Here is a 21,351-nt window from a genome sequence, read left to right as displayed (position 1 = left end):
AAGGTATGAAATGAATGCATTCTTCTTTCTTTTTTTTAATTGGGATGAATTGTTTGCTATTTTGTCTGTGGATTCTCCTCCTCAGTGTCTCCCTGTGGTCACAGTAATGGGAAAGATCGACACGGCTGCATATTTTTAAGTCTCATTTCACTTAAGAAGAACTCTTACAGCTCAGTTGAAAAGTAACATCCACCTTATCAAATCAAACATTTCACTTTTTCATCGTTCCTTTAAGTGGTTTTCATTCAGTTTTTGACCTGTAGCGAGTTCCTTTTTCCGTGGGTAAATGAACTAACCTTCGATCTACCACATGGTCTATACTTTATTTCAAAGTAAAAGCAGGACTGAATTCAAACAGTAAGTAAAGTACTCTCAGCATTAGATAGTACAAAAATGAGTAAATACAATTCTAACGATTTAAAAAAAAAAAAGAAGCAAAATAATGGAATCTCAAACATGTAACAATAGCAATCTTTGGACAGCCCTGGTTTAAAGATATTAACCAACCCAGATAGTCCCCCACCGCGTCTTTTCAACATGTTGGCATGTTCCTTTTAACACTCACGAGTTGGTTATTTGATGGGCTAGTGTAAAATGAATGTATCTCTAAAGTCAGCACAGACCTTAATTTCAGTCATCATTAACCAAAACCCATTGAACAAACTCCTTGGCTTCAAAAAGAGGGAACATAAGGTGCAACAATGCTAACTTATTATTGGTTTAATGATTCATTCTCTGAGCACTGTTAGCTAGTGAAGGGCTTTTGTGCTTCAGTGAATTTGTTTTGTGAGTTTTCTGTACATTTCAAATTCATTCCTGTTTGATTTAACGCTAAAGTGTTCTGTCAGCGTGATCAGTCACTTTAAACAGAACTGGAGATGTCTGTGGAGGAGAAACCGATTTCCCGAAAAAGTATTTATACAAGTTGAATGAATGAGTTTTACGTTAAACTGCTTCAAATATTTCATACACTTCTAGTACATAATCAATGTTTCTATACCTGTGCTGCTTCCTTGCTTCCTGAAGAAGCCCACCAACACAAACTCAAATTCCTTGTGTGTGTTAACAGACAGTTGGCCATAAAAAAAAATGTGAATCAAGAGACAGGAGTCTGCATGTTGCTGCTCGCATAGTTTAGCTCTCTGCTATTGTAACTCTACACTGACGGTATGATGGTAGTTCCTCTAGTATGAGGGAGGAGGGGTTGTGGTGGTGCCGGTGGTGGGGGGAGCATTTTCATTGAATGGTCTGAATGTCCCAAACTGGATTAACGTGTTGGTTTATATGGTGACTGTGCAGACACGTCATGGCATTGTGATCTTTAACAATCAAGTCTTTTGTCTGCAAAGAGGTGATGGATGAGTGGGAAATCTAAAATAAAGAGCTCAGTGTTTTGGACGTGGAGAGTCAAAAAAGAGAAACGATCACCCCCTGCGCTAGATGTGGATTAAAGTTTCATGTGCCTGAGCGGTGGCTAATAAAAAGTTTCATGTGCCTGAGCGGTGGCTAATAAAATCGGACAGCTATTTGTGCTCTCAGGGGAATCTTTTGGCACCGATCTGATTAAATTAGCCTTTGATTGTTTGGGCAGGCTGCCAGCGCTGGCAGACTCAAATATAAAATACAAATGCTTCGGATTTGACGGACGTGTCAGTGTGTCATATGTGCTGCAGCTGTGTACTGGTATCCAGGCAGACCAGTACCAGGATAGATCAAGCTGACACTGAACCAAGAGTCGGCCACTGCCTGAACACAGAAAGTCTTCGACTGTCTGTGCAGCCAGGATCAGGGAGCTGCAAGGTTTCCCAAAAGCTCCGACCCTCTGCGTCAGCGTCATTCCTGCTGGGATTCCCCCATGGCTCCGGCCCAGGCATGAAGTAATATGTGAGTTTTTTCCCTGCATTTTTGGCAGGATAACAGAGTTAAAGCCCCACGTGCCGCACAGGCCCTTCAGAAATGTAGGTTTTGGCACAGGAACAGCTGAACACCTGCCAAGCCACGCCGCTTCCTACTTCTTTAATAGCAGGCAAACTTGTGGTGTGCACACACAGTGCTTATACACACAGCAACACATCTCATGCTGGTATTTACAGGGGGATACTACTGAAACATTCTGGTAACACAATGTCGGCTTTAGGCCAAAGCCCACACCCTTAAGCCCTGAAGGCTGATTTGAACGTAGGGACAACATAAAACGCAACCTTTATAACCCTGCAGAGGATTATAGTTTGATCATTAGACAACAAACAGGCGTCAAACCTGTTTGTCTTGTCTCTGCATGTTTGTCATCAATGCACGCCACTAACCAGTTTACTGGCCAACTGCCAGTGACTGCCGCTTACTCAGCCATGTTGCTCACAGGCAAACTGAGCACGCTATTTGCATATTACACTTACAGCTTCCAAATGTTCTTCAAATACCCTCAGGCTGAGATCAGGCGACCGACAGGAAGCTGTGCAGATTTCTGCTTGCAAACGTTTGAATGACAAAAAGGCCCGCCTTTCATCTTAATATGTACGTTAAACACTCTTAAACAAGAAGGTGACAATCTGCCAACAAACAGAACTTCAAGATGGGATGAACATGACTGACACACAGGCCTTTGTGTGAACCGGAGTTTGTCAGATCACATTGATCACTTGATGAGAGAAGGTCAGGCGGAGGAGTTCACAAAGAGCACGCAAAGCAACGGAACAGAACGTAGAAGTACAACCCCAATCCAAATACATGACTTAAAGAAGTGGAGATGGCTGATGACCCAAGGGGCCATTATAGGTCAGCAATGCCCGACATCAAGCAGATGTTGAGCAGATATCTAGATTATTCTTTTCAAGGATGTACCCATTTAATTATCTTATGCACAGTCAGAAAAAAAAGACGCAAAGCTGCGATCAGTAATGAAAAGATTTAACTCGTGCTGACGAACAGTTTGCTGTATTAAAAGTTTGATAAATTGAATCTTTTTAGGTCAATTAATTAATATTTTTACAGCCCTTTACTGTTCAGTAAATAGTGCTTTCTCAAAACATGACAACTTTAAAGAGACTTTGTCCTGAGGTAATAGTTGTTCTCTATGATACACTTTTATACAAACAAAATCACTGTTTTTACGTCATCTATTGCTTACAGAATAATGTCTTTTTATAGTCTAAAGGAAAGAAATGTTTACTCTGTAATAGACAAATAGCGATGACAGTCTGAAACTTAAATGCAACATCATGTAATGTTACATCATAATATCATTATGGAAATATACCAACCAAGTCCCAGTGTGACAGTTAACACACCCCCTCTAACGGGGAAACTATGAATTCCTACGACCAAGAGGGAAGTTCTTTAAATTGAGAGTAACAACAGGAGTCTTTATGTAAAACTGGTTTCACAACAAGCATTTTTTTTTTATTGAGGCCAGTCTAAGATGTAAAAGCGAGGGTAGGCCTTTAAAGACCTGAACTTGATCACCTGCCATACGTTTCTAATCTGCTCCACTGCAGCAGCATTTCTCTCAATTAAAATCTCTGAGCTTGTAAACTTCTGCAAGATACCATATGTCAGATTGGACCACAGATTAGTGCTGCAACTACAGGGCAAGCCTCTAAGGTGATTGGAGGGTGGTGGGGTGTAGGCTGCGATAAGGGCCCGGAAATCTCTTAAGAATTTCAGTGCTTAATAATCACACCGGGAGGCCGCATGTTCACGGTTTAGCATCTCACCCTTTCTTTTAGGAACTAAAGGCACTTTGACATGGAAGACATCGGGCATTGAGCTTGTTCAAAATGTTTTTCACATCAAAAAAGGAACAGGACCAGTAAGTGACAGCTGGTCCCCTGTCAAAGTACTGTTAAAATAAAAAAAACAAGTGCATTAAACCTGACACTTTTCAGCCAATGGTTGTTGTTTCATCTTTATTTCATCAATTTTTTAGAAAATAAAAGTCTCAATCTTCATTTTGTTCCTGCTTTTCCTGAATGCCGATGCGGGTTTACATCATTTCCTAAGTCATTTGTTACGCCACAATAAACCCAAATCATATAATGCCAATCCCATTTTTAACACGCTCCTGTTGTTTTAGCTGCAATGGTTCGATTATTTTATACACATTTTCTTCATTCAACTTCTGATTTTCAAAGGGTGAAAAAGCTTCTTATACTTCATTAAGCTCAGACCAAGAGACTGAAAATCCCCACTTACAGCAGGCTAATTGTTGAACAGATCTATGTTTATGGCCATTAAGACAAAGTGCTATATGAGGCTCTAAAGCCAAACCAGCTTCCTGTTTCCCTTTACTACCCTGCCCCCACTACTAGGTGAGAAACTATAACACTAGCCACAAGCCAAGTCAGTAGTTTTGGTATTGGCTGGGATGTTTGTCTGGTTTATGTATTGTTCCATTAAAAATACAGTGGGAAAAATTCTCCCGGCCTTTTTGAATCCACTTGGGATGTCGGCCTCATTTACACGTCTGCTGACGTCATAGAGAGGAATACACAAACCATTATATACAGTGGATTTTCCCACCACCCTGCTGTAGTACTGACAGCAGCTCATTGTGTCCATGTCACTGCCCTGACATGTTAGACTTGACTTGATTTTAACCACTAAATATTTGCTGACACTTAAAGACACTTATTTACTTTGAACTTCCCATAAAATACCAACAACTTGAGGGATTTTACCTGCTGAATAACTGTAGACAAAATTGCTGTGATATAACTGAAGACTTCTCTACAAGTTTTTTTTTTTTTTACATCTTTAAATAAGTTTGGCTGTGTTTCTACATGTTAAGCTAGTGTGTAGTCCTGTCTGTGGTCCTGGTCCTGATAATTACAGCCTTGCCAAAACAATAGGCTACAATAGCCAATTACAAAATCATAAGTGCGAGAAGCAAACAGGCCTAGAAATCTGCCAATTTGTTCACATAGCCACTTTTAGCTGTAAATCCCCATTTGGACAATCAGCTTTTTTTTCTGTTTAGAGGATCAACATATGAAATACCTAACCTGCTTAACTCATAGGCTACTTACTGGATCCAGGGACTCAGATTTTGAAAAGGGGTTAGTTATGAAGTCATTTAATGGTCAATATAATATGCTACAGTCTACAGTTTGTAAAGTGTATCACCTCACCTCTCTATTTTATTTTTTTATTAAGTTCAGAATTGTGCGTGGCCCACATTGTATTGAAATTATGTTTTGTAAGTTATCCATTATGAAGACCATGCCAAAAGCTGCTGGTGTGTGCCTAGATTTAGATGATCCATACTACAAATAAACATTAAAAAATAAATTATCATATTGTCACACTTTGACCCCCCCCCCCAAAAGGAAACGTTTTAAACTTTCATAAAGGCCCAGTTGTTCATGCTGTCACATGGACTGGCCTTTATAAACACGCTAAAGGGCAACAGGATTCACTGTAAAAGACATTAAGGGGGGGGGGGGAGGTGGGCTGAAAATGGACAGGACGTGTCGCCGTCATGAGCAGCAACATTGCATAAAAATCCTGTTAATAAGCAGATTTTGTCTCACACACTTATTTAACAGCAAACACATGAGCAGTTGGTTTATCCGATGTTGGATATCCGATCCGGATAATACTGTTAATAATCAGCTTGTAATAATAGCTGACATAGTCATGGTGAATATTGACAGTCTATGGTAGCCTAGGCTACAGCTGAAGTTAAGTTTTGTTGGTTTTTTTTCTCTTCACAGTCGATTAATAGCCGGAAAATGTTTTACAAAACATTAAACAGTGTCGTTAAATTTAAAAAGAAAGATGTTGCCATTATAGTGAGAGTAGGTTAATGTACACTCGGTGACATATGGCAGGTGAGTCCGCTACCATAGCGATAGATTAATGATTAGGAGATTTGCCCCGCATCGATTATATTATAAATACATATTTTTTTAAAACGGCGTCATATGAGAAACGAGTAAAACTTAAATTAGTCGAAACGAAGAGCCACGTAAAATGAAACAGAGTACAAAAGGCATACGAAAGATAAAGAGATGTTACTTACAGCATCGGCTTCCGTTCCGTTTTTACTCTGTTTGGAACCGGAAGAAACATTCCTGTTTTCCCCGTCTCTGCATACAGTCTCTCCCCCCCCTTCGATTACACACACAGCTGAATACACCAAAAAGAGGAAGAGGGGAGGTGAATCGCGTGTTTATCGGCTATTAAAGTGGTTTCATTAGACTGCATGATATCCACGCAATCGGCATTGGCGTGTAATTGTGTTTTCAGAGTTAGAAGTGTTGGTGTGAGAGTCACCGCAACGTATAGACGGGGAGAGAGAGAGAGAGAGGGGGGGAGAGAGAGAGAGAGAGAGGCGTGGATAGACTCTCCGGCTTGCACAGTCAGATCATTGGTTGACAAACAGTAATCAGATGCAAATTCCTAACCTCTGAATCAGCAGGGGCCAGCCCCCCCCCCAATATCGCCTCCACCTTTCCAGAGCAGGGGGTGTCAGTAAGTGCAGGGATTGTGAGGTAGGCCTATAGAAGTGGGCTCGGAGTGGGGCAACAAGGTGGAGTTGTAGGCTGCAGTGAGAATATGAATCATTATCTCAAACTTTACATTTTTTTCAAACTGTGCTGCATATGAACCCTCAACCTGACAGCCAGTTAGCCACAATGCAAAACTATAAGCTTTTACGCAACAACAGTGACACTGCAGGATAAATCAGTGTATGTTATTGTAAAGTAGCCTAATACAAAAATATCACAAGATAAATAAGATAAGATATACTTTATTCATCCCAGCAGGGAAATTTAGGTGTTCCAGCAGCCAGCATACATACAAACACACAACACAACACATATATACATACATATCCCACCCATACAAAAAAACATGAGCCCACAATACATAGCCAATGTATTGTATTTGTATTCAATTCATTTGCACATTTAGATAGGCTATTAAAAATAATCACTCGGCCTAATACATCATGTAGTTTCTCAAAAGTAAAGATTTGCTCAGACAACACAAGGTTTCTGGTAGCTTATTTAAGAGCAAAGAACCATTTTATTAATTAAGATTTTATCAAATGATGAACGCCATTTGAAACTAGTTGTTAGTAGAAACTAAACAAGTAATGTTAGGCTATTTGTTTTCTCTTTTTGTCTTAATACATATACTATCCTCTTGTTTCACCTCTAAAAATCTATCAAGTTGTTAATGGAGTCTTTTTTTTTCTTTTTTTAAGCCTTCACTAAAAAGTAAAGCACAACTAATCTTATTGTAGATAACCAGCCTCTTTTATTTATGTCTTGACGCTTAATGTTCTCAGACCGTATTAACTGATACACTGTAATTTACTTTCGTAGAGCCTCGCAAAACACTCCCATAGAGAATATGACGGTATACTGTACATTGGTCTATTAAGTTTAGGGGGAATTATTTAACCCACGTTTTTAACCTACAGAACATGTGTGAAGCCCTGCTAACTAAATGAATGAATAAACTGTGACAAATCGATGATTAATCCCCAACACCGGATATTACACGGCTGATGGTAACTGCTGCTTTTATTTGACACAAATGGATATTTAAATAACATGCCAGAATGTCCAAAAGAATAAAATTGTAAATGACACTGCTTCATTTTTTAAACATGTATCACATTAAAAGGCTAAACACAGTGCATTCAGCATTTTGAGATACATTGCATTTTGAAAATTCCCATTGAAACTCCTTTAGATCCTCCACAGCAGACATTACATGTTTAGAGTCTAACATAATTTCAAACAATACGACTGAGTGAGCCCCCTCTGAAGGTTGAGCAAGGTAAATGTGTTTAGTTGTCACATATTGACAGCACCTAGGAGGATTAATTATACATCACAGAGTGGTAAAATAATACACCAGAATGTGAGCAAATGAACAATTTGTATGAACCAAGCTACGTAGTTAAAATTGCATATTTTAATAGGTAAAAGACTGAAAATAAGCCATTCAGCCACAGTAGTCAGATAAAGTCAGTTAGTCTTTTCTGTCCTCAACCCACAAATGTTTTCAGCGTTAAATAAGCCCTGCATGGCTATCTCTCTATTCCCAAATCTGACCATGACAAATGTCCTGTTGGTGCTGAGTGGTTACTGGCTGCAGCTGTTAAATAAAATGAAGACCTTGAGATATTTGCAACATGAAAAATGATCTGCCTCATGACATGGAAAAAGATCCCGGACAGAAGTTCCCTGACATAGTGAGAAATTAAATCAGAATTAAACATGACCTGAGACTAATCTCACGGTTGCTATCAAAATACTTAAACACTTAGTGATATGTTTCAGCTCATGTTAGTCTGTGCCAGTGAGAGGTAAGAACAGAGCATGTCAGCTTTTATAGCCACACTGATGTGAGGATTAAAAACAAGAAAACAAAAAACAAAAAAAAAATACATTATAGGGTGTTTGTGCCTCCTGATGTTAATTTCTCACAGTGCAGAAATAACGTTGGCTTTACCGCATCAGTGCATTATGTTAACATTAACCTCACAGTATTACTTTTGTAATATTTTCACACAAAAACACATCTCTTGTCCTTGATGAATTAATATATACAAATGCAAACACTTGATTGTTTCTCTTATTGTTTCAAAATACTCTTTATGTGTAGTTTGAACTTCAGAAAAACTACTCTTACAAGTTAATCTTGAGAAATGAAAGAAATGCAGAAATAATAGTAAAAGCATTGCTGCATAGTGCCTTGAATTGTCTTAAATGAACACTTTATGTCAACCCTCCATACTTCATTGGGTCTTTGATTCTTGTTGGTTCTTCTTTCCATTGTAAAATCCCAACAAGGCAAATCCCCCACGGGCAATAATAATTTCATTTATTTCCTTCATTCATTCATTTATTTAGCTTGTTTTGCACTTGGAAGTATCAGTCTCTGTTAAGCTTTTGTTTTGAAAACGTTCACACCAAACCTCAAATTTCAACTGTTCTTTTAATCGCTTACAAACATCATTGAGTATTAACATTATTTTGACTACCCGCAACCATCCCGCAAGGCTGTTTCTGTTAAGATTAAGAACAGTGTCAATATTCAAAACAATAAATCACGCTGAATATCGGACCTGTTTCTTTGTACTGGGGCGCCATCTAGTGGATGGGAATGAAAAAGCTGCGGGGCGTTCCTGTTCTGTCAGAAGTAATGAAAGTTTGCTGTGTATGGTTTTAAATACCTCAGAGATCTTGTGTAATAATATTAATCAGTCTTTACATTTTTAGTTTTGAAATGAACAGTTAAAACTTCATGAAGAATCACGTGAACATAACAGGTAGAAGTTAGGTGTGCCAAAGTTTGTGATAATTGTGACGGTGTCCAATATTAAAACGGAATAATAAGACAGCTTCACATTAATATATGTAAAGTGGTGTTTAAATAGACAGGAAAACTGATTAAGTAAAACAAGAATTGTAGAAATGTAAGATTATACTTTTATAAAACAAAGCTACTGCTTTTTCTGACTTCACAGTGATCAAGGGTCCTCAACTGAGGTTTAGTATAATGTTCAAAAAATACAAAAAAAGAGGAAATATCTTCAATTGTTTAATAGATGCAGTAATAATTATAAATAGGTACTGAAGCACACACACACATATCTTTATATACACACACAGATGTGTCAGAGTATAAAGCTTTCAGACTATTAGAGGCTCTTCAAATGTTGGCACGAGTCAATTATCTGAGTTCTACATTTACAGCACCACTAGTTCAACTACTTCTACATGAATCTCAAAAGTTGGCAGCACCCCAAGGCGCCGGGGTTGATCATGATCCTGACCATCTTTCTAGCAGATACAGTATTTCTTAAATGACACCACGTGAGATCACTACATGACATTCAGAGTGAGACCTTTGAGAGCCTGAGAAATAAGATTTAAATGCAACAAACACACAAACTTTGGTTGTTTGACAAAATGCACCAACAGGTCACTTTTTGTTACACTGCCAACGACAGTTAAAAAAAAAAAAAAAAAGAATATTGTTTTTTTTTTTTTAAATAACCTGTTTCAAAAATCCGGTCGAGTGCAAATGTAGAAATAAATGTACAGAGAAAAACATAGAAATCTGTGTTGATAAGGCAGAAGTGCTTTTCTTGAGTTTCAAATGTAAATATTGAAATTAAACAGACCTGAAAGTTTAAACTCTGCAGGTTTTTTTAACCATCAAAACACATTTTAAGAGACCATTTTTCCACCGATGTAACACATCTACTGCACAAAGTATAACTCTTCCCCATATCACCTGTACGTATGAAAACAAGGCTTTGACATGACAGGAGCTGTGTGTAAACAGAGTTAGCATTGTGCGTATTACAAGAAATCCATGAATCAATCTGAACGTACAGTTTTTAACTGACGTCGAGTTCCTTACATTGTTAGAGACCATGACTGAAGTAACGTTTACACTTTCTCTACACATGTGCAGTGAAAGCAGACTGCAATCATCTGTTATGTTTTGTAGTTAGAGACTTACAGACTTGAGGCCTGTATATGGTTTGTTCTCAGTAAATTCTGCATCTATACATGGATAGTTTGGTGGTGGAAAATGTAAAAACATCCTTCGGCCTATGGCTTCAATTTTTTTTGCTGAAACACATCTGGTGAAGAAAACAAGGCTTCACAATGCTCGAAGAGAAAGACAAACAAAAGTTGATTATGTGGAAATTATAGCTAAAGAGAGAGTATGAGGTTTTTTCTTTTAAATGATACAGAGAAAATTATCAAGGAAGATCTTCATGTCCCGAGTATATAACAAAGAGTTATTTCACATCCTTGTTGCTAGACATGTGCGTACCTAAGATGATGAGTGATGAGAGAGATTATTCATATTCATGCTTCATTACCTCGCACTAATCCTACAGGCTAATCATTCAGGCTGAGATGCATTACATTGAGTTCTCTGTTTCACAAAGTGCTTTATACAACAAGGATGGGTTACACGTTCATTTTACAATATGTGTTTAAAGTTCCTATTACTTCATAACTGTGATGACTTTGTGCTTTGGTGAATTGATCAAATTGACAGCGATAACCGAGTTCTCACCAACCAGTGGTGACATTAAGAGTGAGAGGTCAAACATATTAATCAGTTAGTGAAAGTGTAAGAGGGATGTGATGAAGTGAGAGAATCTTAATTGACTGAACATAAATATTTTCTCCAAATGCAATCATAAGCACTCTGAAAAGAGACAACCTGAAGCAACTTTGGCTTTAAGGATTTTCAGCTCTAATAGTTCAACTTCATAGCTTGACTGAGTCATATCGCCTTTGAACTTTTGAACCTCTGCTTGAACTGATTTTTGTCAAGTCCACATGAGAAAAGAACTCATCGGATTACACAAAGATCTCGTTTTCAGTCATTAATCCAAAGAGTTCTTTAAAGCTGTTCTCATATTAATCATAGGATTTCATTTGATGAGCTAGAAAAATGTAACTGTGTGATGGATAAATAACAGCTTGACAACTATATTGATCTCAAGAGTGGGGCAGAAAATGTAACGTGTTTAAGACCAAAATGGGTTTCTGTCGGGTAGCTTTGTTCAGGCTCATGTGAGACAACGCCATGTCTTTAAATATAGATGACAACAAACAGCAGCATACTTATATACCTACTGATAGCGAGCTTCTAAGTTCCTATTTTTTATGTAAACCCCTTCTAACATGTTATGAACTGTGATTTGTTCTGGATACAATGTTTTGGAAATTAACGGCAGAAACCAGGGACTGACCAGAGAAAAGAAAAGCAGGCGTTTTCAGCTTTGACCTCTGAGCTTTGTAGACATTACACAGACGTTTACATCCAGACTGCGCACGTTATCTACATCTCTCCTGCCTCTCCCGCCTGCAGCAGAGCTGTGAAGAAAACAGGGAAACGAGGACTGTCTCAGCTCATCTGCTCAAGGTGGGCAGACAGCAAACGTCCGGGAGGAAGAAACTCTTCTTGTTTGTTCACCACTTCAGTCTGACGCGAGCCGTTGTAATCGGTGCCTAAGGGTCCAACAAAAAAACAAACAGACTTTGAACAAACACAAAGCTGGCTTTGTAAGTCCAACTGTAAACAGGATAATGTGAACCCAAAACTTTTTGTAAATGGTCAAAATCTTTGATACAACTGTTTATGTGCTTTGGTTACAGTTTTACAAACACATATGCGATACCTGGGTGGGCTGCCAGAGTATATTTACTGACCATTTTATTTTTATCCGTAGGGAATCTTAATCCATGATCAATGAAATACTGAGCTAACTCTCTGCCTTGAGTCTGATAACCTGAAGTACCTGACACACACTCTGCAGGTCATCAGATAGAGAGAGAGAGAGAGATGCCTACTCGTACGTCCCTTCTGTCAATGCATAGATTGACCTGCAAAGTCTCATGTCAAATATGAACTTTCTCGTGTTGTAAGTAATATATATATTTACTGACCTTATTTTAATAGATAACATAATGTAAAAAAATATTTGTATTACATTATAACACCCCCTGCCCGCTCCACTGCCACATGTACAGCTTCCTTCTGTAGGAAACACTGGGCTACGTCTACGAGCTTTGGATGGTCAAATATTTGGAAAAACCACTAACTGAGCTCTTAAGTCTATATTTCCTCCCAAACTTTTAACCTTTTGTGTTCTAAAGTGGCTGCGTGCTTTACTTTCCTCAGCCTTTTCACTTTAATAACAAATGGTTGTCCGATATCCAAACCACAATCTAAATACCATTTCAAGTAGACCAACACTGAAAAGTCTTGTATATGTTTCCACTCACTTGCAGAGACGAGGTCCATGTACTGGCAGACGGCATGAAGCAGCAGCCTCTCAAAGCTGAACACAAACAACATAGAATCAATCAGTTAAATGCACTTACACACATTGTAAAACAAAACTGTCTGTATGAGCTACGTGTTGATGGATGCCTTTAAATAAAGAGATTCTACAAAGTTCACAAAGTTAAACATCAAACTACTGAAGACCTCTTTGCAGCACACAGAATCCCATTTAATACCGTTTTTACAATCATACTGGTCAGAGTATGAAATTATAATGGTTATCAAAAGGGAATATGGGCTTTAAATGATCTATTAAATATAACATTTTTAGTTCTCTCCAGTTATTTATATGAATTCTTAAAGATATGATCCATAAAATGAATGCAATCTTTAGTGAGATCACATGTCTAACATGAATTAATCTGTAAAAAACTATTCATAAATATTAGTTTGTGCGAACATTAACACTTTTTGAGCCTCCAAGCTCCTGCAGCTGAGAGAAGTGAAAGAAGAAATGTAGTTCATAGTGTGGGAGTATAACATCTCCTAACAGTCCTTGATCTCATATAAAACACATTTTGTAACTAACATTTAGTTGGCAAGAGAAAATGTATGTACGAATTTCAAGAGGTTTAAATACATTCTTTAGCCTTTTTGTCAGAAGAGATTTAATGTTTTTTTAGACTGTGGGGAAACAGTCAAATGACTTCTACCTGCTGCCGAGGTTGGTTGTGTAAACTGAGTGAGGTTGAGCGTTGAAGAAGCTCAGAAGGTTTTCTTCAAGTACTTCCACAGTTCCCTGTGAGGAGAAAAACAAAAGGTGAAGCAGCGAAGAGGTTTTTATCTCAAGAACAATTGTGTTCTCATACATTGTTTTTGCATGTGTAAAGCTTCCTTGGTAACTCGTACTAGGTTCACACCTGTTTGTGGGTAATTTTAAAAACTGGAACAGCAGGTCACTGTTTTCTAAAAATAGATACGTATGTTATGTTATTGTGACTATGAGACAAGAGGCTGCTGGCAAAGCGGTATGAGACATTAGTCTTAATATGGCAAGTAGTCTTCCCATGTCTGTTGATGGACAGAGAATTGACAAGAACCTGAGGCTTTAATTAAGTAATAATCATGTAATTGAGAACTAGAAGAAGAAATGTCACTCACTATAGGGATTTGTTTCCGTCTCAGAGTTGTTCGTAGCCTGCGATCGATCCTCTGAAAGCAATCCTGAGCGGTAAAGGCAAGATTTACTGTGGACAGAGGAGTGAAAGTCAGCCAGTCAGATGCACTCAAAACAGCCAACACAAACAAGCAAACACAAACTGCTGACACTCACCATTCCTCTGGTCTTTGAGGAGCTTGGTGGTTGTTTTCTTCTGGGCTCCCTCCTGCTCCAGCAGAGACAACAGCCTTTCCTGCTCCTCACCGGAGCAATTCATGAAGTCATTCCATGGCTAAGAGAACAAGAGAATGATGAATATTACTCACCGTTATCATAGTTGCAAGACAAGATCTGGCTTTTGGGGGAAGATCAAAGTCTTGAAACATTTAGTAGTGAGTTATTCTGTTTTCCTTTCTAAGAGCCTAACTCAAGACAGAGCTGAAGCCACTCCTGCAGTTAAGTTCAAGCCGAGCTAATGACCTCTTACCTCTATGTAGTGTCCGTTGGTGCAGGCTTCAGTGAAGATGGACGGGATTGCTGGGTTACTGCAAACTTCAAGGTCATCTTTGGAGCACTCCTCCCTCTCAAGTAGATTAGCAAGAAAGCGAGCTAATTTTCAAAGAAGAAAGAGATGGACAGTGCAGATATGTGAAGGATTTATGAATCAGAACTCTCTACTGCAGAATAATATGAAATTAAATGCTCTCTTACATTGTTGAAGGCACCAAATACTTAAACGGTTGGTTCGTCACGGATTAGCCCTAAGGGGCTGAACACATTCTACACTGCAATGATGTAAAATGAGAGCTTACTGTTCTCCAGGCGGCGGAGGCTCTTCTTGCCTTTGGCGCGAGGAGTGAGGTCAGAGTTTCGGATGGCTTGGTTGATATAGAACTGCTTCTTTTTGGCGGGCGACACTCGCTTGGCGGGTGAGCTGGGCAGGGAGGTGCACTTGCGCTCCTCTATCAGGCTGAAAAAACGGAGAACGAGATGCAAGTTTAATCAAACAAATCATGAAGGGGAAGATCCAGCTCCTCACATCTTTACTGTTTGAGTTGTTCTGTTAAAGGGATGTAGTTAACTTCCTCTTTCTGCCACATACGCCTATTCTTTCTTTGACTCTCATAGGTTTCCTAAGGTGGAATTAACAATTAGAGCTGGGCAATATTGAGTTTTTAGGATATATCTATACATTTTTTAAACCAGATAAAAGGTTTGTTGTGTAAAAATAATGAATATGTTTCCTCCGTACAGCTGCCAGTTTGCATAATGAAATACACACAGCTATGCAGGGAAGGAACATTTTAAACTTATTTTCAATTTACATGAATTAATTTCACACAAAACAGGAAGTTTATTGTGCAGCAGGCTGTTAACAAAAGTGCCTGGGACATTTGTAATACGGTCCATGATTTGACTTTGTTTTTGTTATTTCTTTGCACAAAAAAATATTGAGATATAAATCATGTATCATCATTCAGCCAAAAATATCAAAATCAGATGTTTGGTCCATACCACCCAGCCCTATTAACAATAACTACTAGAGTGCAGAAGAATTCATACAGGAGACTGCAATCACAGGCACAGCACAAAAAAATGCCTTTCTCTACAATACATGTTCAGAGTTGTCAGTGACCCAGTTTTTATCCACCTTAGTGGATTTTCACTGATCTTACTTTAACCTGCCTGTCTGTATGTGCTGTGTTTTTTTTTTTTTTTTTAAATGAACCTTTATTGAGCATGTAGTTGAATTTCCTATTAAAGTCCAGAAACGGGGGTGACCTTGTACCTTGACTTATTTAAACGAAGCTGAATGATGTTATGAAATGGTGTATCTTTATGTAGAACAGAATAGAACAGAATTACTTTACTGATCCCAAACTGGGAAATTGTGGCGTTACAGCAGCAGGTTATCCAAACACACAATATGAGTAAAAAAACACAATCTTAGCAAATCTAAACGCAATATAATATTAAATACAAAGTAAATAAGTACTAAAAATATCAAAATATCAAAACTAAGAATGTGAATATATACAACCAGTACATGCAGTGTGTCAGTACAGTACACCTTATTCTTATGAGGTATGTTATTCAAAAATAAGAAAAACAGACGAATAATTGTATTTATTGTGATAGCTGAACGTGTTCAGCAAGCTGCCTGCATCAGTTTTAAAAAAAAAAAATTATATCTGCAGTATATTAGAGTGAAGCTAGGAAGAGCCTCCTGCAGGGGCTTCAGATGTAGGTCAGTGGGTGTAGAGTGAAGACGCCAACATGTAATGTTTAGACTGTGCCCTGCAGCAGCATTATATGACGTCATAGCTGCCTTGGTTAATTAGGGTTGGCCACAAGGAGATATTTTAACGACGTTAATATGACATGTAAACATTGAGCTTAACAAGTAAGAAGCCTTCCCAAAGGTTTTAACATGTTAAATTCCATTATTTTCCATGCAACAACTTATATTACTTCCAAAGCTGTATCTTTCTGTATCGACTTTTAAACCATAAAAACAACGTCAATCAAACAGGAAAATGTTAGTTCATCGAGTTGTTATGATTTGTACGGAAGCAAATAGTACAATTTCTTGATCTTAACCCACACACAACTCTTCCTTCCTACCGTGAACAAACAATATGGGTGTTTAATTTGAGCTGTAAGATAATTCTGGCTAACTCTACCGTCACATACTCCAAATGTTTACTCACATATAATCCTGCTCTTCATTGTTATTCGTCAAAACGACCATCTTATTCCAGCAAATCAAACGGAAAGAATCCACGCCCGAACCTTTGTGAAAGGTGTAATACGTAAACACAGTTGAGCAGACAGCGATAAAACGATAAAACGTGATAAGGCAGTGAGTTTGTTTGGCAGATTATCGTGTAAGTGGCTAAGCTAGCTCCTTAGCTTCTATCTTGACAGCGGGCAGAACACAAATAGCCGTTTCCTCCCACCACAATCAAAGATGGGTGGAAAATAAGAGCTCTCACTCTGTCTCTTTTTAGTTACAGTTGACGAGGCTTGGTAACTTTGTTCATATATCACTCAAGTACAGTTATTTAAGGGAATTTGTATTTTTTCGTTTTGTTTTTTTGTTTTATATATATATATATATATATATATATATATATATATATATATATATATATATATTAACATAGGCAAATTTATTTAATTACGGAGCCTGTCTCTGCAAACTTTGCACAACACTTTATGTGATTTAAGAATGTTTCTCTTTAAGCTGTGTAAAATTGTTTCAGTCTCGGACTGGAACGTCTTTGTGTCTCTTATATTTCTCTTATGTTGTATTCAAGACTTGTGTAAATCAGTGTGATGAAAGATACAACAGGAAACTCAAAGTACTTGTTCTTTTTCGATTCTCTGATTTTCTTTGAAATTTTCAAAATCCAAAACAAAAAAAACGCCAACCAGAATTTACATTTTTAGACACTTCAAGTCCATTATTACCCTTTTACCTTTTCTGAAGATTATTTCCTTTTTAATAGAGATGGAAATAACAGGAGCAAAATGTACTGTTTCATACTGAAATATTTAGAAGTATTAATATGTTGTTTCTTGATGCCTGCTGCAGATCTAATTTCTGTCCAGATTATATTGACGTTTAAATTTAATTTAAACTTAATTTTAGCTGTATTTTAGCTGTATTAAACTTTAGAAGGCTACACTAAAGTTAATTTAACCTGATTTGCGGGTATAAATGTACATGGCCTTGAAAAAAGGTCCTCTTAGGAAACAGTAGCGACTCATCGTATTTATAGACAATCTTTGGTCACACATCAGAATAATTCTGTCATAACTGGTCAAACCAAATCCACCTCCAACCTCTTTGCAACCTAGACTCTGTAAAGGCTCAGGCATAATCCATCCTTTAACGTAATCCGAAATAACAAAGAGATTTTTCCCACTCATTGTGGGTTTGTGTGTATGTTACCATAGCAGCCAGTTTAATAGGCCTACCACATCATCTAACTGTTCTTTGCTTACTACTGCTTGAGAGAAAAGGAGCTGACACACACAACTCTGAAAAGTTTGGACATTTCTTTTTTTTTGTTAATTTTTTTGAGAGATGTTTAGACATTGCCACAAAAGATTCTTGAAGGTGCTTTTATATACATTTTGGAATGCATAAAGAGAAGAAGACAGGGACATTTAATCCAGAAAACCATGAAGACAACACATTTCCTATGACTGTGCGTAAAGTAAAGGAAACAGCTCCCAGGGAGAGAACTATGAAGTCAAAGGAGAAGGTGAAAGTTTCAGTATCAAATGGCAACAGTCTCACTGCAAAAGGAGAGACATCAGGGGATATATTGAGGCTTTATGTCAATCTAATGCCTCTTTTGGCTGCAGCGAAGGAGCCAATGGAGGAAGAGGAGGGGGAGGAGGAGGACAGCAGCTCGGAAAGTAAAAAGATACCAATGACAAGCAATAAGAATGAGCCATCTCTGAATATATCAGAGGAACGAATAACTGATTTTAACAGAGGAATCAATTTTGACGCTGACACCCAACAAACAGTAAGTCCTTGGCTAGTGCTGCCATGTCTAATTCATCCTGAAGCAGCTCCTCAGTGTCTGCAGACAAAGAGGTGTCACACTCCTCTCCCTCCCATCACTGTATCAAAACAAACCAAAATCTCCTCAAACTTCACAATTAAAGGCGGCAGAAGCGAAAGGTTTGTAACAGGAGGAGTTCCAGACAGCAGGCCCTGGATAGACAATCCTCTGCTCTCTAAAAGTGTGAGTAAACAAAAATCCAGCTGACCAATAATGTACTATGTCAACTACTGTGATCATTAATTACTCAATGTCTTCTGTCTATGTCTTCGTTTTTAAACCCTAAATCCTGAAAAGCTTTGCTCAGGTAACAGTACTCATGTTAAAAACAACATAAAGGACGTTAGGATTTGTGTATATTTCAGGGCAACCAAAAAGACCTGCATCGTAAGGTCAAGAGGAAATAATTATGCCACAGTCCTACGAGGGGAAGAAGATGTTAGCCAAGAAGAAAACAAGATTTAAATTAAAAATTGAGAATGACTAACACTTAAACAAGCATGAAGGAAAAAATAGCATTAATGATGTTCAAAATATTAACTGAGTTTTTCAAGATGTGCTGCACAAATATTACAGTGGGAAGTAGATAAGTGTATTTATATGAAAACAACGACCCAGAACAATTTCTATAACCACACCTACATTACGCTTATGACTCGTTAAACGATTCAAAGAACTTTGTGAAAATTGGGGATCAATAACCACAAGAGAGAAAGTGTGATATTTATTTTTACAAACACCAAACATTTCACACATCAACATTTGTACAGGAAGTTAGAGATAAGTACACTTTATTTTAGTAAACAGACTGCTTTATACTCTCTGTTAATGTCTCAAACTTACTCGTAAAAGTAGTGTAGTATTAAAGCAGTTATCTTTACCCTCTCTGGGTGGGGAGGATATGTCCTCTGTATACCTTAGCAGCACGCTCCCTGCTCTGGATTCAAACCCTTAACCATCTCGCTGTGAGCCTTGCAGCAGCTGTCTGTTCACACATGAGATTACATTCAGAGTCTGGACTGTGCAGGGACAAAGTCAAGTCATTCCTCAAATGGAAAGCCCACATCTGGGTAATGAACCAAGACGTGTCAGTGCTACCCAATAACGTGCCACGTGAGATGGTTTGCTTGTTGGGGTTTATCTACTTACCATTACATTGCGGTCGTTCAAAAGCATGGTTAACACCTCAGTGGGAGAAAGCTAGAACATTCCAGCTCTATATCCACTACATATTCATATATATATATATATATATATATATATATATAGAAAAAGTTTTATTGAAAGGTGACATTTTCCAGCAGAACTATTACACCTGTGATCACATTTATTTATACGACAGATCAAGTTGTGTATATAATCTTATTTTTATGTCCCTTCTGTAATGACCTGTTTTCACACTCCAAACGTGTCTGACTCTCCTCTCATGCTCTCTGTGCAGAGATCTGCTGAGTTTCGTCTTCCTGACATTTCCCTCTCCAGTCTGGGCGCCCTGCTGCAGACAGTTACGCAGAAACTGGGGAGGAAGAGGAGAGGTGGTGAGGAAGAGCCGTGGAGACGGGTCCAGTCTGATCACCTCCTTATGACTGTTGGTGATCAGCGTCTGAGGCGGAAGAGTTTATGGCAGCAGATCGGATGCTCCACAAATGAAGAAAACCCTACCAACATGTAAGTTCAATGGGGTTGAGTGGAATTGTATTGTTTTTATTTAGTATACGATAGGGAATACAGAAAGTACTCTATTAGGGCCCTTTTTTACGATTTCATATTGTACTGTACTGATCCTTAATGTTTCTGAAAGCCTGTTGAATCCAGTGTGAATGTCCTCCACCAATGACATTAAATAATGATAAATAACAAAGATAATCATAATTATGATAACTTATTAATGAGTGAAAGTGGAGATAATGGCTTTACAAGGATAAAAAAATGACAGCCAATTATAGCAACACAATGGAAAATCCTTCGTTTGACTAATTAATTTCTGTCTAGTTTGTATCATAAACACAATGGACTCAATGATGGATAAAACACCAAAACTAATTTAGAAAACAAAGAAAAAAACACTGATGTCATGTAAGGTATATTTGAACAATTCCCACGGTTTACGTGATTTGTAAACCACAGCTTGCAAAACTGAGCTTTGCACACTGTTCACAAATCCCTGCGCACAGTTCAGGAAGTCAAAGCTATTTTTCTTTCTTGCATGTGCCTTGGGGGGCTCAACTATTTGTGTTTAAAGTCTAAAAATATTGACCGTTACTACTGAGCCCTTCAAGGCTCAGCTAAGACATTAAATCCCATGTACTAATCCAACTGCATGGATTTTCTATCTGTGGGCACCGTTTCCTTCACATTGCAACTCCGTGCGCACAGTCACACTTAAAATCCTTGGGCATGGATTATAAACCGTGCGCACAGATTTGTAAACTGTGGGAATAGGTTTTCAAACTGCTTTTTATTGTTCTTACCTGAGTCTTGAGGAGCTCTGTGACTTACTAAAACTGCAAACTTTAGAAGTTTTTCTACATTTATTTTTTAATCATAAATTATAAGATTTAGGTGTTTTTTTTGCCATATTTAAATATCAAAGTTTATCCATTTCACTGTAAAGAAAACTATTCTCTTGGGTTTTTATCTTTTTAACAGTGGAGCAGACACAGAAGCATCAGTGGATGAACGCAGTATAAACAGAAAGAGGAGGCTCCCTCCGCTTATCTGCGCACCACAACCAATGCTGATCCTCGCAATGACAAAGAACAACCTCATGACCCCCAACATGCTGCAATGACTCAGAGCCACAACTAAAGTCTTTGTTAAACAACA

The 21,351-nt window shown here is 38.0% G+C and overlaps 3 protein-coding genes across 4 annotated transcripts in view; 1 reads left to right on the top strand and 2 right to left on the bottom strand.

The window, feature by feature from the left end:
• The window catches only part of arid3a (AT-rich interactive domain 3A), a 46,113-nt gene extending 39,819 nt beyond the window's left edge, over positions 1-6,294 (bottom strand). Inside the window, exon 1 of one of the 2 annotated variants that reach the window (XM_061033880.1) lies at positions 6,020-6,294. The gene's annotated coding sequence lies outside the window, so the exon portion shown is untranslated. The remainder of the gene's footprint in view (positions 1-6,019) is intronic. The other variant, XM_061033881.1, reaches the window with a different exon arrangement.
• A 3,254-nt stretch (positions 6,295-9,548) lies between these two features.
• On the bottom strand, positions 9,549-16,886 carry r3hdm4 (R3H domain containing 4). The gene is made up of 8 exons (XM_061033875.1): positions 16,654-16,886; positions 14,755-14,912; positions 14,430-14,551; positions 14,117-14,234; positions 13,945-14,030; positions 13,497-13,582; positions 12,783-12,838; positions 9,549-12,005 (listed from the first exon to the last, which is right to left on the bottom strand). The coding sequence occupies exons 1-8, from the start codon at positions 16,692-16,694 to the stop codon at positions 11,902-11,904; spliced, it is 771 nt and encodes a 256-aa protein (XP_060889858.1). The 5' UTR covers positions 16,695-16,886; the 3' UTR covers positions 9,549-11,901.
• A 924-nt stretch (positions 16,887-17,810) lies between these two features.
• Positions 17,811-21,344, top strand: LOC132966778 (uncharacterized). Its single transcript, XM_061033873.1, has 3 exons — positions 17,811-18,708; positions 19,967-20,193; positions 21,175-21,344. Exons 1-3 carry the CDS (start codon positions 18,091-18,093, stop codon positions 21,314-21,316), a joined length of 987 nt encoding a protein of 328 aa, XP_060889856.1. The 5' UTR covers positions 17,811-18,090; the 3' UTR covers positions 21,317-21,344.
• Positions 21,345-21,351: the final 7 nt, after the last annotated feature.

The sequence above is a fragment of the Labrus mixtus genome, chromosome 3, assembly GCF_963584025.1.
Source record: "Labrus mixtus chromosome 3, fLabMix1.1, whole genome shotgun sequence".
In the NCBI taxonomy this organism is placed as follows: Eukaryota; Metazoa; Chordata; class Actinopteri; order Labriformes; family Labridae; genus Labrus; species Labrus mixtus.
Note: the sequence above shows the minus strand (reverse complement) of the source record. Positions and strands in the feature narration are given on the sequence as shown.

Excerpts from the sequence above, each read along its gene's own strand:
- r3hdm4 (XM_061033875.1), bottom strand. The coding sequence starts at position 16,694 with ATGGTCGTTTTGACGAATAACAATGAAGAGCAGGATTATAT. Across the intron at positions 14,552-14,754 it reads CCTCCGCCGCCTGGAGAACA|CTCGCTTTCTTGCTAATCTA; the intron begins GTAAGCTCTCAT and ends TTTGAAAATTAG. Across the intron at positions 12,006-12,782 it reads CATGGACCTCGTCTCTGCAA|GCACCGATTACAACGGCTCG; the intron begins GTGAGTGGAAAC and ends TTGGACCCTTAG.
- LOC132966778 (XM_061033873.1), top strand. The coding sequence starts at position 18,091 with ATGCATAAAGAGAAGAAGACAGGGACATTTAATCCAGAAAACCATGAA. Across the intron at positions 18,709-19,966 it reads ATCCTCTGCTCTCTAAAAGT|AGATCTGCTGAGTTTCGTCT; the intron begins GTGAGTAAACAA and ends CTCTCTGTGCAG. Across the intron at positions 20,194-21,174 it reads GAAGAAAACCCTACCAACAT|TGGAGCAGACACAGAAGCAT; the intron begins GTAAGTTCAATG and ends TCTTTTTAACAG.